Here is a 14,837-nt window from a genome sequence, read left to right as displayed (position 1 = left end):
GTTCCGCGATCAGGAAAAATGGGCTCTCATTTTTCCACAGAAACTGGGACTCTTCACTGAAAGTGTCGCAGCAGAGCTCAAGCCATCAAAGGCGATCAGCGATTACATCCCATATTAATCTCCACTAACAGGTGTCAGCATAATTTTGATCAGATGATGTGTATTACAAGTACACTACTGATCATTAAAATTGTAACACCACGAAGATGACGTGCTAAAGACGAGAAATTTAGCCGACAGGAAGAAGATGCTGTGATATGCAAATTATTAACTTTTCAGAGAATGAGATTCTCACTCTGCAGCGGAGTGTGGGCTGATATGAAACTTCCTGGCAGAATAAAACTGTGGGCCCGACCGAGACCCGAACTCGGGACCTTTGCCTTTCGCAGGCAAGCGCTCTACCATCTGACCTACCGAAGCACTACTCACGCCCGGTTCTCACAGCTTTACTTCTGCCAGTATCTCGTCTCCTACCTTCCGAACTTTACAGAAGCTCTTCTGCGAACCTTGCAGAACTAGCACTCCTGAAAGAAAGGATACTGCGGAGACATGGCTTAGCCACAGCCAGGGGGATGTTTCCAGAATGAGATTCTCACTCTGCAGCGGAGTGTGCGCTTATATGATACTTCCTGGCATATTAAAACTGTGTGCCCGACAGAGACTCGAACTCGGGAAATTTGCCTTTCGCGGGCAAGTTCTCTACCATCTGAGCTTCCGAAGTACGACTCACGCCCGGTACTCACAGCTTTACTTCTGCCAGTATCTCATCTCCTACCTTCCAACCTTTACAGAAGCTCTTCTGTGAACCTTGCAGAACTAGCTCTCCTGAAAGAAAGGGTACTGCGGAGACATCGTGTGGTGTCACCGCCAGACACCACACTTTAAATCGGCCGCGGTCCGGTAGTATACGTCGGACCCGCGTGTCGCCACTATCAGTGATTGCAGACCGAGCTCCGCAACACGGCAGGTCTAGAGAGACTTCCTATCACTCGCCCCAGTTGTACAGCCGACTTTGCTAGCGATGGTTCACTGACAAAATACGCTCTCATTTGCCGAGACGATAGTTAGCATAGCCTTCAGCTAAGTCATTTGCTACGACCTAGCAAGGCGCCATTATCAGTTGCTATTGATATTGTAAGGAATGTACAGACAAGAGCTACGTTCAACATTTATGGATTAAAGTCAAGTATTCCACCAGCTACATCCTTTTTTTCTAGTCTAACTTCCTTGTCCTGTTCCAGACCTCACACCAGTTTGCGTGAGCTAAAACATGTGCCTTTCGGCTTCCTCCAAACTCCGTGGGTTGGCTCCTGCCAATCCACAACATTTTGCCGACGAGGACCCCGCGTTCTTATTGATATTGCCCTGATTTACTTGTGTAATGGCTTCGTCACAATCTCCAGATCTACTGTCCGAATTTTATCGCTTGCAGAATCAGCAGATGCAGGCCTTACTGTATGCCCTTGGACTGCTCGTCCAGGGTCAACGAGCAATGCAAAACGATGCGGCGACCGCCGCTCCACCGCTACCGCAGCCACAACACACTGTTGCACCAACTTTTCATCCTTTTGATGCTGCACTGGAAAGCTGGACGGAGTGGTCACGCCAATTTGGATTCCATCTCGCCGCCTACAGAATTCAAGGTAATGAGCGGCAGCCTTTTCTCCTTTCCTCCGTAGGCGTCCAAACGTACCGTGTGATAGTGACGTGACGTCGCAACTCTGTCCTACGACGAAATTTTGTCTGCATTAGATGCATATTTCAAAGACTCAGTCAATGTAGTTGCAAAGAGATATACCTTCTTTTGTACAAAACGAACGGCCGGTCAAACTAATCCGGAGTGGGTTGCAACTTTGCAAGGCCTTACTAGGGATTGTGCTTTTGAGTGTCAATGTGGACTCCCTTATTCAGATACTACGGTACGTGGTGCAATTGCACAGAATGTTTCTGATGCTCGTATAAGGGAACAGATTATGAAACTAGTCAATCCCTCCCTTGAACAAGTGATGGACATATTGGATCGGCAGGACACACTTGACTTTGCTCAGAAATCAATTGAAACGTCACCATCCATGTGTCACGTTAACCAGCCCGCCGGGAGAGCTGCACGGAGCAGTAAACAACCCTCGCGCCCGGCCGCGCAATGGCCACCTGGCTCTCAGCCACGTGTGCCGCGCAGGCAAGAAAATGCAGTGCTACAATCATGCCCGCAGTGTGCTACTAGACATTCGTGTGAGAATTGCCCGTCACGCCAAGCCATTTGCTTTTTCTGTAATAAAAAGGACATGTTCAGAGAGTTTGCCAGAAAAAACTCAGATCGGACACTCACAACCATTCCAGGCCCTTTGCTTCGCGCCAAATTCGAACCAAGGATACTCCGTCTCGTGAAACTTCGCCCATGGAAATTAATGTAGTTCATTCCACTCCGCCCAGTGCCACTCTCTCTACAAGTGACTGTGTTCGTCCCACAAACAGTGTGCGTCGACATCGCCGGAAATCCCGTCATGTCACAAGTGATTTTGTACCAGTGTCAGTGCACGTCGCACGAGCCAGTCGCTCATGTCATCGACAGGACAATAAACTTTTTGTAGACTTGGACGTTAACGGCAAAGTGATACCATTCCAGCTCGATACCGGAGCTGCAGTTTCACTGATCAATCACGACACTTACAAACAGGTGGGTGTACCTCCGTTGCATGGCACAAATGTTAAGCTAACTGCATATTCAGGTCACGGGCTCCCTGTGTTAGGACAGTGCAGCCTTCTTGCGACATACAAAGGACAAACGAAACTTGTGTCATTGTATGTCCTTCATTCTTCTTCTGCAGTGAACTTGTTTGGTTTCGATTTATTTCAGTTGTTTAACTTGTCTATAGTCAATCAGGTCCTATCAGTGAACCAGACTGTGCCTTCAGACAGTGTTTCTCGTCTATGTCAAGAATTTGCAGATATTTTGGCACCGGGCCTTAGTTGCACTAAGAACTATAAAGCACATTTGGAACTGAAAGTAAACGCGCAACCGAGATTTTTCAGAGCGCGCAATGTTCCCCATGCATTGCGGGATGAGGTCGCACGAACATTAAACGATTTGGAATCATAAGGTATGGTTGAACGTGTGCAGGCTTTTCTCTGGGCATCACCCTTAGTAATTTTGCAAAAACCTTCGGGAAAATTGAGACTTTGTGTGGACTTTAAGGCAACAGTGAATCCACAACTAGTGATTGCAACTTTTCCTTTACCCTGCCCGGAAGATCTTTTTGACAAACATTTTTCGAAGTTGGACCTAGCAGATGCATACTTGCAAATACCGGTGGACGAAGTTTCCCAGCGCGTTTTGGTGGTTACCACGCATCTTGGTTTGTATCGATTCAACAGACTGCCATTCAGGTGTGCATCCGCCCCTGCATTGTTTCTGCAATATCTACAAACTGTTTGTGTGTCGGTCCCTACTGCCGCGAACTATCTGGACGATATAGACGGAAGAAGAACGTTTAGCCAATCTCAGAACATTATTTCAGGTCTTGCGACAAAATGGTCATCGCTTACGGAAGGACAACTGTGTGTTTTTTGCTCATGACTTACCCTACCTTGGACATGTACTTAATGCCCAAGGCATACATCCCAGTCCCGAGCACCTCCGTGCCATACAAGACTTGCCTTCGCCGCAGAATTTAAAGCAGCTACAGTGTGTGCTGGGAAAAATTAACTATTATAACAAATACGTGCGCCACGCCTCTTCCATTTCAGCTCCGCTTCATCGCTTACGCCGTAAAGGTGTTCCGTTCGTCTGGACGACGGAATGCGAACGCGCCTTTCGCCAGTTGAAATCGGCGTTGCTTTCCAATACTTGCCTTACGCCATTCGATTCCCAGAAACCACTTTTGTTGATGGTGGATGCATCGGATTTCGGGATCAGTGCTGTGCTTGCGCACAAAGATGGATCGCACGATCGCCCTATTCCCTTTGCGTCCAAATTGCTCTCGTCTGCGCAAAGAAATTATTCACAGATCGAGAAAGAAGCATTATCTCTCGTATTTGGTGTTACTAAGTTTCATGATTTTTTGTATGGTCGTCACTTTACCATCATCACAGACCACAAAACTTTGACATCGCTTTTTCATCCGAACAAGCCTGTACCTCCACGTACAGCGCAGAAATACATTCGCTGGTCTATTTTCCTCTCGCAGTACCGCTACGATATCTTGCATCGGTCCACTGCTAAGCACGGAAACGCCGATGCGTTGTCCCGTTTGCCTTTTGCTGAGGATAGAGCATTCGATTCGTCCGAACTTGCTTGAATGTTCATTGATGCGGAAACCGATGACGTGGTCGAATCGTTTCCCATTGAGTTTCGTCGTGTAACTACAGCCACCGCTGCTGACCCTGTCCTTGCTACCGTTCTGCTTTTTGTTGCTACGCAATGGCCCTTGTCAAAGTCACGGATCGAGGATCCGTTAATTCGCCGATTTTTTGCTCACAAGGAGAGAATTTTTGTTCGACGTGGTGTTTTGCTGTTGCGTTCTGATAATGATCAGTCCAGGGTCGTGGTCCCACGTTCGTTACAGTCCTCTGTCTTACGGCTTCTCCACCAAGGACATTGTGGTATAGTGAGAACGAAACAACTTACTCGTCAGCACTGAATCGATGCTGCGATTACGAATATGTGCTCTTCTTGCATGGCGTGTGCCGAACAACAATCCGCACCGCCGCGGAAATTCTTTGCATGGCCAAAAGCCTCTTCCCCTTGGCAACGCTTACACATCGATTTTGCTGCTCCATTTTGGAATGCTCGATGGTAGGTTGTGGTAGATTCATTCAGTAATTTTCCTTTTGTTGTCCGGATGTCTTCCACGACGTCATCTGCCACCATCCAAGCGTTATCTGCTATCTTTCGCATTGAAGGTCTTCCACAGACTATTCTTTCCGACAATTGCCCACAATTCATGTCCGCAGAATTTCAGTCATTCCGCAAGGCCAATGGTATTCAACATCTGACGTCCGCGCCGTTTTCGCCACAGTCAAACGGTGCCGCTGAACGATTGGTCCGGACTTTCAAGTCACAGATGTTGAAGTTAAAAAGAGTCGCATTCTCGGGATGATGCGTTATTGCTCTTTTTATCCTCGTATCGCTCTCAGCCCCGAGATGGTCGCTCGCCGGCTGAGTTGCTCCACGGTCGTCCTCATCGAAACTTGATGTCTTTGCTACATCCGCCGCATCGGGTTTCTGTGCAGCGGCAGACACCTGCTTTTGCTCCAGGCGACGTTGTCTATTATCGTCACTATCGAGGTTCACGGCGTTGGCTCGAAGGGCGTATTCTTCGCTGCCTCGGCCGCCCTATGTATCTGGTTTTGGGGGCCTCTGGTTAGGTGCGCCGGCATCTCAACCAACTGCGCCTCTGTCGTCGCATGGGATCTGCCGCTAGCCGTCTGCTTTCAGCGACGGTGCCGTCCGGTGAGCGCCCTGGGGACCCATCTACTGGCACGCCTCAGCCCCAGGTGTTACCGACGCTGCTTACCATTTTGCCCCATGGCGTCGCGCCGCCACTGCCGCCTGATCTCCCGCCGGCGACGCCCACAGTGGACGCTTCGCTGCAGCCGCCGGGCACCTCCCTGGGTCACGCGCCGCCGTTCGCTTCCCGTGACCAGCTGTCCTCCGACATGGAACTCTTGCCCGATCCGGACCATATGTCGTCTTCGCCCGTCGGGTGCCCCGGCCCGATGGAGGTCGACCCTTCGGCCCCTCCTGTCTCTCTACGGGCGCATACACCACATGTTGTCGTGCACTCTGGAGCAGGTTTTCAGGCGTTTCCTAACTCCCCTCGGACCGAATGTCAGGGTGCGGGTGGCACAGCCTCGCCTGTTATTAGGCTCCCCACCTCGTCGCATACGTCAACATGGGGTCCTCCCCACGGCGGGCGGAAGCCTTATAACACAACTTTACGCCGATTTTCGGGGGAGGAATGTGGTGTCACCGCCAGACAACACACTTGCTAGTAGGTAGCCTTTAAATCGGCCGCGGTCCGGTAGTACACGTGGGACCCGCGTGTCTCCACTATCAGTGATTGCAGACCGAGCGCCGACACACGGCAGGTCTAGAGAAACTTCCTAGCACTCGCCCCAGTCGTACAGCCAACTTTGCTAGCGATGGTTCACTGACAAAATTCGCTCTCATTTGCCGAGACGATAGTTAGCATAGACTTCAGCTACGTCATTTGCTACGACCTAGCAAGGCGCCATTATCAGTTGCTATTGATATTGTAAAGAATGTACAGACAAGAACTACGTTCAACATTAATGGATTAAAGTTAAGTATTCCACCAGCTACATCCTTTTTTTCAAGTTTAACCTCCCTGTCCTGTTCCAGACCTCACGCCAGCCTGCGTGAGCTAAAACGCGTGCCTTTCGGCTTCCTCCAGACTCCGTGGGTTGGCTCCTGCCAACCCACAACACATGGTTTAGCCACAGCCTGGGGGATGTTTCCAGAATGAGATTCTCACTCTGCAGCTGAGTGTGCGATGATATGAAACTTCCTGGCAGATTAAATCTGTGTGCCCGACCGAGACTCGAACTCGGGACTTTTGCCTTTCGCGGGCAAGTGCTCTACCGTATGAGCTACCGAAGCACGACTCACAGTCTTAATCTGCCAGGAAGTTTCATATCAGCGCACACTTCGCTGCAGAGTGAGAATCTCATTCTGGAAACATCCCCCAGGCTGTGGCTAAGCCATGTCTCCGCAGTATGCTTTCTTTCAGGAGTGCTAGTTCTGCAAGGTTCGCAGAAGAGCTTCTGTAAAGTTTGGAAGGTAGGAGACGAGATACTGGCAGAAGTAAAGCTGTGAGTACCGGGCGTGAGTCGTGCTTCGGTAGCTCAGATGGTAGAGCACTTGCCCGCGAAAGGCAAAGGTCCCGAGTTCGGGTCTCGTTCGGGCACACAGTTTAAATTTGCCAGGAAGTTTCATATCAGTTTTCAGAGCATTTACGCAAGGTTGGCGACACCTACAAAGTGCTGACATGAGGAAAGTTTCCAACCGATTTCACATACAGAAACAGCAATTGCCCTGCGTTGCCTAGTGAGACTTGTTGTGATGGCTCGTGTAAGGAGGAGAAATGCGTACCATCACGTTTATAGATTACAGCCAGTCGTGATTCCGGTTTATCATATCGTGACATTGCTGCTCGCGTAGGTCTAGATCCAATGACTGTTAGCAGACTATGGAATCGGTGGGTTCAGGAGGGTAATACGGAACGCCGTGCTGGATCCCAACGGCCTCGCATCATTAGCAGTCGAAAATACAGGCATCTTATCCGCATGGCTGTAACGGATCGTGCAGCCACGTCTCGATCCCTGACTCAACAGATGGGGACGTTTGCAAGACAACAACCATCTGCACGAGCAGTTCAACGACGTTTGCAGCATCATGGACTATCAGCTCGGAGACCATGGCTGCGGTTACCCTTGACGCTGATTCACAGATAGGAACGCTTGCGATGGTGTATTCAACGACGAACCTGGGTGCGCGAATGTCAAAACGTCATTTCGTCGGATAAATCCAGGTTCTGTTTGCAGCATCATGATGGTCGCATCCGTGTTTGTCGACATCGCGGTGAACTCACATTGGAAGCGTGTATTCGTCTTCGCCATACTGGTGTATCACCCACCGTGATGGTGTGCCATTGGCTACACGTCTCGGTCACCTCTTGTTCGCATTGACGGACTTTGAATAGTGGACGTTACATTTCAGATGTGTTACGACCCGTGGCTCTACCCTTCACACGAGCCCTGCGAAACCATACATTTCAGCAGGATAATGCTCTACTGCATGTTGCTGGTCCTGTACGTGCCTTTCTGGACACAGAAAATGTTCGACAGCTCCCCTGGCCAGCACATTCTCCAGATCTCTCACCAACTGGAAACGTCTGGTCAATGGTAGCCGAGCAACTGGCTCGCCATAATACCCCTGTCACTACTTTTAATGAACTGTGGTGTCGTGTTGAAGCTGCGTGGGCAGCTGTACCTGTACACGCCATCAAAGTTCTCTTTGACTCAATGCCCAGGCGTATTAGGGCCGTGGTTACGGCCAGAGGTGGTTGTTCTGGGTACTGATTTCTCAGGATCTATGCACCCAAATTGTGTGAAAATATAATGACCTGTCTGTTCTAGTATAATACATTTTTCCAATGAATACCCGTTTAATGGCCAGTGGTGTATATTAAATATGGGAGGAAGCTTTAGTTTTAGTATTGCAATGATAGAGCGAGCAATTTAAAATTTCAATAATGGCTAAAATGTAACGGAATGAAACTTTCACTCTGCATCGGAGTGTGCGCTGGTATAAAACTTTCGGACAGATTAAAACTGCGTGCTGGACTGAGACTTGAACTCGGGACCTTTGCCGTTTGCGGGTAAGTGCTTTAACAACTGAGGTACCCAAGCACGACTCACAAAGTGCCCTCACAGATTGAATTCTGGTTCAAAAATGGTTCAAATGGCTCTGAGCACTATGGGACTCAACTGCTGAGGTCATTAGTCCCCTAGAACTTAGAACTAGTTAAACCTAACTAACCTAAGGACATCACAAACATCCATGCCCGAGGCAGGATTCGAACCTGCGACCGTAGGGGTCTTGCGGTTCCAGACTGCAGCGCCTTTAACCGCACGGCCACTTCGGCTGGCCTTGAATTCTGGCAGTACCTCTTCTCCTACCTTCCAACCTTCACCGAAGCTCCTTTTTTCCAGGAGTGCTAGTTCTGCAGAGTTCGCAGAAGAGCTTCTGTGAAGTTTGGAAGGTAGGACACGAGGTACTGGCAGATTGTAAGCTGTGGGAACGGGTCGTGAGTCGTGCTTGGGTAGCTCATTTGGTAGAGCACTTGCCCACGAAAGACAAGCGTCTCGATTTCAAGTCACGGTCCGTCACACAGTTGTAATCTGTCCGAAAGTTTCAAAAATGTGACACTTTATAAAAATGAAGAATGTCACCGTCATAATCTCTCAAAAAATACATTTTCATAATGCTGAGAAGCTAATTTCTTCTACGATGTCACTGGGAAAATTAGCTTCAAATTACCAGATCTCTGCCTTCTTAATCATATGCCTCAAGGTATTTTTTGATATAGTATTGTGTGAAGTACTTATATATCTAACATATCTGGTCGGGGACCACTCAGGAGTAAGTATAAGACGTCACCAGGAAAAGCAAAGCTGGCCTTCTACGAATCGGAGCATCGAATGTTAGGTATTTTAGCTAATTCAGAAACAGGACTGATCGGTCGAATTTAGGTATCGTAGGAATTAGCAAAGCTCGGTGGCAGGAGGAACATCAGTTCCAGTGAGGAGGGTACAGGGACATAAATGCAAAATCACATATGGGTAATGCTGGAATTGGCCTAACAATGAAGAAGGAAATAGGAAAGCAAGTAAGCTTCTACAAACACCACATAAAGCATTATCGTAGCCGAGATGAATACGAAGCTGACACGTCCGACAGAGGCACATGTTTATGAGCCAGTTATCTCCGCATGTCATGAAGAGATTGAAGAAATATGTTATGAGATTGAAGAAATTAATCAGATAAGGAAGACGAAAATTTACGAGAGCGTCCAGAAAAGTAATTCCTCCGAATCATAACGTGAAATTCGTAAACCTTTTTAAATAAAACAGACTCTGGTAGTATTCTACATCTTTATTTTTTATGTCATTTAGTTCTCAACATCGTCACCATGGTGAGGAATGTTACTTTCAACAAGTGATCAGTTTGTTGATACCGTCACTGCAGGATGTTTGACTGTTGACGGTGTCCCAACCTCATCTATCTTGCGCTGCTTCATCAGTATCAAAGTGTTGTAGCAGATGGAGCAATTGAAGTAATGGAAACAGATGAAAATCGGATGGGGCGAAATGGGCGATAATCAATGACAACGAATCTAATACATGGGGTTGATACATATGTCTTCGCAGAGCTCGTTTTTGATCCAGCATTGTCATGCAGAAGGAGAGGCAGCTCTTCGAATTCGAAACTCGATTGAAGCATGCTGGTTCTCAAGCGCCAGCATAGTTACGTGACACACCTCTGTATTACACTCTATAATTCGGAGCCTGCAAATATATAGAATGAGGAATAAAGATGTAGAACGCTTTCAAATAAAAATTTCGGGGGTGTTACTTTTAGGGATGCCTTCGCCATTGTGGTAGGGGATTGGAATTCGACAATGCAAGAAGTGAAGGTAGTAGATGAGTATGGTCTGGTGAGGGGTTAGAGGGGGAGGACATGAACGAGGAAGCTGCCTGATAGAACTTCGCACGGACTATAATCATAGCTAACACTACTTAACAATCGTGAAGGAATGCTGTATATGTGGAAGAGACTTGGAGCCGCCCGTATGTTTCAGATTCATTATATACTGATAAGGCAAAGGTTTTGGAACAATATTTTAAAGTTGGGAACATTCACAACGGCATACATGATGTCTGGCCATACATTTTGGTTATAGAAAGAAGGTTGAAATTGAAGAAATTGCGAAAATGTAAGAAATGAAGATTATTGGACATTGATACGTTGAAAGAGCCAGAGGCTGTCTGGTGTTTTAGTGGGTGCAATAGCAACGATTGACTGAAAGAGGGGAAAGATTACAGTGGAACTCAAACATGGAGCTTTGAGAGATGAAAGTGACTATACACTCCCAGCAGAGCTAAAGTCAGTTCATCTGGTAATTCACTAACAACAGTGTTTACTGACATTAACATATTAAGATAGAAGGTACTATTGACTTAAAAGTTGTTATGTACTGCAGGTATAATCCCTATACTCTGAGGTGACAATAAAGTCATGGGATACCTCCTAACAGCGTTCGAACCATCTTTTGCACGGCACAGTGCAGCAACTCGACGTGGTATGGACTCAAGAAGTCGTTGGAAGTCCGGTGCATAAATATTTAGTCATGCTGCCTCAGTAGCTGTCTATAATCCGAGCGAAGTTACCTCTCGATATTGTCTCATAAATGGTCGATGGGATTCATGTTGACGATCTAGCCCGCCAAACCATTCTCTAGAAATGTCCAAAATGGTCTTCAAAACAAGTATGAACAATTGTGGACCTGTGACAGGGTACATTGACATCCATAAAAATTCGACATTATTTTGAGAACATAGAGCCAATGAATGGCTGCAAATTTTCTCCATTAGCCGAACACAACTATCTCCTATCAATATTGGGTTCAGTATATGACCCAAGGAAGCAGTCAATTTCATGCAAACATAGCCTACACCATTGCAGCGCCACCACTAGCTTGCACTGTGCCCAAACTTGGGTGCATAACGTCGTGGGGTCTGCTCCATACTAAAATCTTACTGTTAGGTCATAGCAACTGAAACTGGGACTCATCCGACCAGATCGACAAGGGTCGAGCCGACATGGTCACGATCCCAGGAGGGGCGCAGCGGGCGATGTCGTGCTTTAGCCATAGTCCATTAATGACAAATTTCGCCGCACTCTCCTAACGGATACGTTCGTCGTACGTCCCACATCGATTTCTGTGGATATTTAACGCAGTGTTGCTTGTCGATTACTACAGACAACTTTACTCAAACGCCACCGCTCTCGGTTGTTGAGTGAAGGCCCTCGGTGACTGGCTTATACGTGATAAGAGATAATGCCGGAAATATGGTATTCTCAACACACTCTTGACACTGTGGATCTAGGAATATTGATTCGCTAACGATTTCCGAAACTGGATGTTCAACTTGCCATCGCCGTTCAAAGTATGTTAAATACCGTCTTGCGGCCATCATCGCGTCGGAAAGCTTTTCACGTGACTTACCTGAGTACAGTTAAGAACTCCTTCAATAAGCTGCTCTTTTATACCTCGTGTACGCCATATTACCGCCATCTATATATGTGCATGTTGCTATCCCATGACTTTTGACACTCTTTTGTGCATTATGATTTATGCATAAGAACTCTTAACTTAAAGACCAATAGACTGCATAGTTATGACATATACTGTACGAGAAATAGTGTTTGATGTGTGTGTACTGACGGATGGAGTTTTTGGAAAATAATAGCCATGTTCACACTGCTTGGGTATGTCTGAAAACGATGTGTGATATCTCGAAATCGATCATGGAATAAAAAGCATATGAAAGCAGACTTGCAACCTACGTCTCTTTTATTTGTTGCTATTATAATAAAAATCTGCGATCCCGCGAATCAACTGCTGTGAGTGGTTAGGACACACTTTATGCTGTTTACAGCTTGAACACTGTGCGGAAAAGAAAACATGAGCGAAGCGGACCGTTTTCTGCCGGTGACGAAGCGCCACTTAAGCCTGCTCAGCAAATAACACGTGTGAGAAAAGTAACAGAGCCGACAGGTACTCACCGAGTCTACGGCGGGCAGCTGCTCGCCGTCCTTCCACCAGGTGACGGTGGCGGCGGGCCGCGAGCCGGCGGTCTCGCAGCGAAGCTCGTACTGCCGGCCCGCGCTCAGCGGCCGGTTCTCGTCCAGCAGGCGCACCGTCAGCGGCTCCACTGCAACGCAAAACACCTGCTCAGCGCACCACCGCCTCTAAAGGCGCCCACCAGTTGTACACAGTCCCGGTATAACTGCTCTACCTCAGAGACGTATCGGGCTGATCCTGCGTCCATGGAGGACCTGCCAAAGCTGCGTCCCTCCTCCCCCCACCCCTTTTCCCTCCTATTCACCAAACATAAAAACTGTCCTTCTGCACAGATATACTTCGTAATTTGTAAAGTATGATTAATAAATGTGAAGCGTTATTGAAAAAATATCTGAATGATTTAGAATGACGAAAATACTGCAAAAAAAAAAAAATTACATGTATCACTGTAGTAAATAAATTACAAATCGTATGAAATTCTTCTTCTTCTGCATCATTTAAAGCAGTAGTCTTGTAGATGGTTACGTTTTCACAAAAACCACAGTTTCCTTGGCCTTCATATATCTTTGTCTCCTACAGTTTTATAGTCTATTACATGTCTGCCTATTCTTTCTGACCCCAATCTTTCACTATATTTCTTTCATTTTAATATCTCGTTTTCTCTTATTACATTCAAACAAAATATATCCTGCATATTTCGTTATTTCACAATTCCTTATCTGATCTCTCAGAGTATGACCTTTCTCTTTCCGCAGTTGTACTTCAGCTGCCTGTATCGTACATTGGCAACGGCCTTGCTGCAGTTGATACACCGGTTCCTGTCAGGTCACTGTAGTTATACGCCGTCGGGCGTGGCCAGCAGTTAGATGGGTGACTGTCCTGGCCGCCACGCGCTGTTGCCATTTTTCGGGTTGCACTCAGCCTCGTGATGCCAATTGAGAAGCTACTCCACCGAACAGTAGCGGCTCCGGTCAAAAAAAACCATCATAACGACCGGAAGTGCAGTGTGCTGACCACACACCCCTCCACTCCCGCTCCTCATCTGAGGATGACGCGGCGGTCGGATGGCCCCGACCACAGCGAGTGCCAACCGGATGCCCTTCCAACGGTTCCTCCCGCATCTCGTGTACGATTGTAGGCAATGGCACCATCGACTTTAGTGTGGTAGTAGCACGAGCACTTGGTGAGCCTCATGTTTCTTATAAAACGATAAAATATAAGTGAGATCGCACATCGTCTCTCCCTGAGTTCGTGCAAGCACGTCGTATGGGTTAGGTCCTTGAGGAGACGAGTCCTCCTGTAGAGGACAAAGAAGATGGATCGCTAGCGGAAGAACCGTCAGTCTAGAACGACTATCTCGTACTGTTTCCCGATATAAGCTAATGCATATGTTTGCAAAATATTGGCTAGCAGAGGAAGTCAGACGTTCTTCTGGGAATTAATCCGTTGATTTTACCAACCGAGTCGCAATTTAATTACTATTGGTACTTTTTTACCGCAGTAGCTGCCGCAATGAGCGATATCGCCACTTACCTTCCGCGCTCGTAGCCAGGCCAGGTGGCGGAGCAGCGTCGTGAATTCAATTCCCATGTAAACCGTCATGCTTTTCCCCTATTGTGCTGGATGAAAAAAACACTCGCGCTTAATACTGGTGGTCCTGTCGTCATTATAGTATAGATATGAAGATTTATATACGTCTGTGTAACACATTTCCACATTAATTATCTGTATATTTACAACTGCTTCTGAGTATTAAAGTATCACTTGATAAAGATCACTTGAAGTATTACTAACATAATGTTCTTATTAAGTTGCGGCGAAGCGATTTAGCACACTGGCACCCTGCCTAACACGATGCTGTCGTCTTGATTTCTGAATTCGAACAGAGTTCCTCTGCTCAGCCGTAACTAGATCATCGATTTTGTGGCGTAGTGAAATTCTAAAAGGCGAGACTACATTATGTGATCAAAAGTATCCGGACACTCCTAAAACATACGTTTCTCATACTAGATGCATTGCGCTCCCACCTACTGCGAGGCCTCAGTAGTCATCAGACATCGTGAGAGAGCAGGATGCGGCGCTCCACGGAACTCATGGACTTAGAACGTGGTGGCTCAAATGGCTCTGAGCACTATGCGACTTACCTTCTGAGGTCATTAGTCGCCTATAACTTAGAACTAATTAAACCTAACTAACCTAATGACATCACACACATCCATGCCCGAGGCAGGATTCGAACCAGTGACCGTAGCGGTCGCTCGGCTCCAGACTGCAGCGCCTAGAACCGCACGGCCAAAGAATGTCATCAGGTGATTGGGTGCCACTTGTGTCATATGTCTGCACGCGAGATTTCCACACTCCTAGACATCCCTAGATCCACTGCCTCCGAAAATAGTGAAGTGGAAATGTTGTGGCGTAACAAGCTAGCTACGCCACATTGAGAAG

At 47.3% G+C, this 14,837-nt stretch overlaps 1 protein-coding gene across 1 annotated transcript in view; it reads right to left on the bottom strand.

Annotated features, from left to right (window-relative positions):
• The window catches only part of LOC124625770 (hemicentin-1-like), a 198,599-nt gene extending 184,605 nt beyond the window's left edge, over positions 1-13,994 (bottom strand). Inside the window, exons 1-3 of the mRNA XM_047149247.1 lie at positions 13,926-13,994; positions 12,383-12,538; positions 2,918-2,929 (exon numbers count right to left, since the gene is read on the bottom strand). Coding sequence (XP_047005203.1) covers positions 2,918-2,929; positions 12,383-12,538; positions 13,926-13,994 — 237 coding nt within the window. The remainder of the gene's footprint in view (positions 1-2,917; positions 2,930-12,382; positions 12,539-13,925) is intronic.
• Between the last annotated feature and the right edge of the window lie 843 nt (positions 13,995-14,837).

This window comes from Schistocerca americana, chromosome 1, assembly GCF_021461395.2.
Source record: "Schistocerca americana isolate TAMUIC-IGC-003095 chromosome 1, iqSchAmer2.1, whole genome shotgun sequence".
Classification (NCBI taxonomy): Eukaryota; Metazoa; Arthropoda; class Insecta; order Orthoptera; family Acrididae; genus Schistocerca; species Schistocerca americana.
This window is presented reverse-complemented; position numbering and strand designations above follow the sequence as displayed.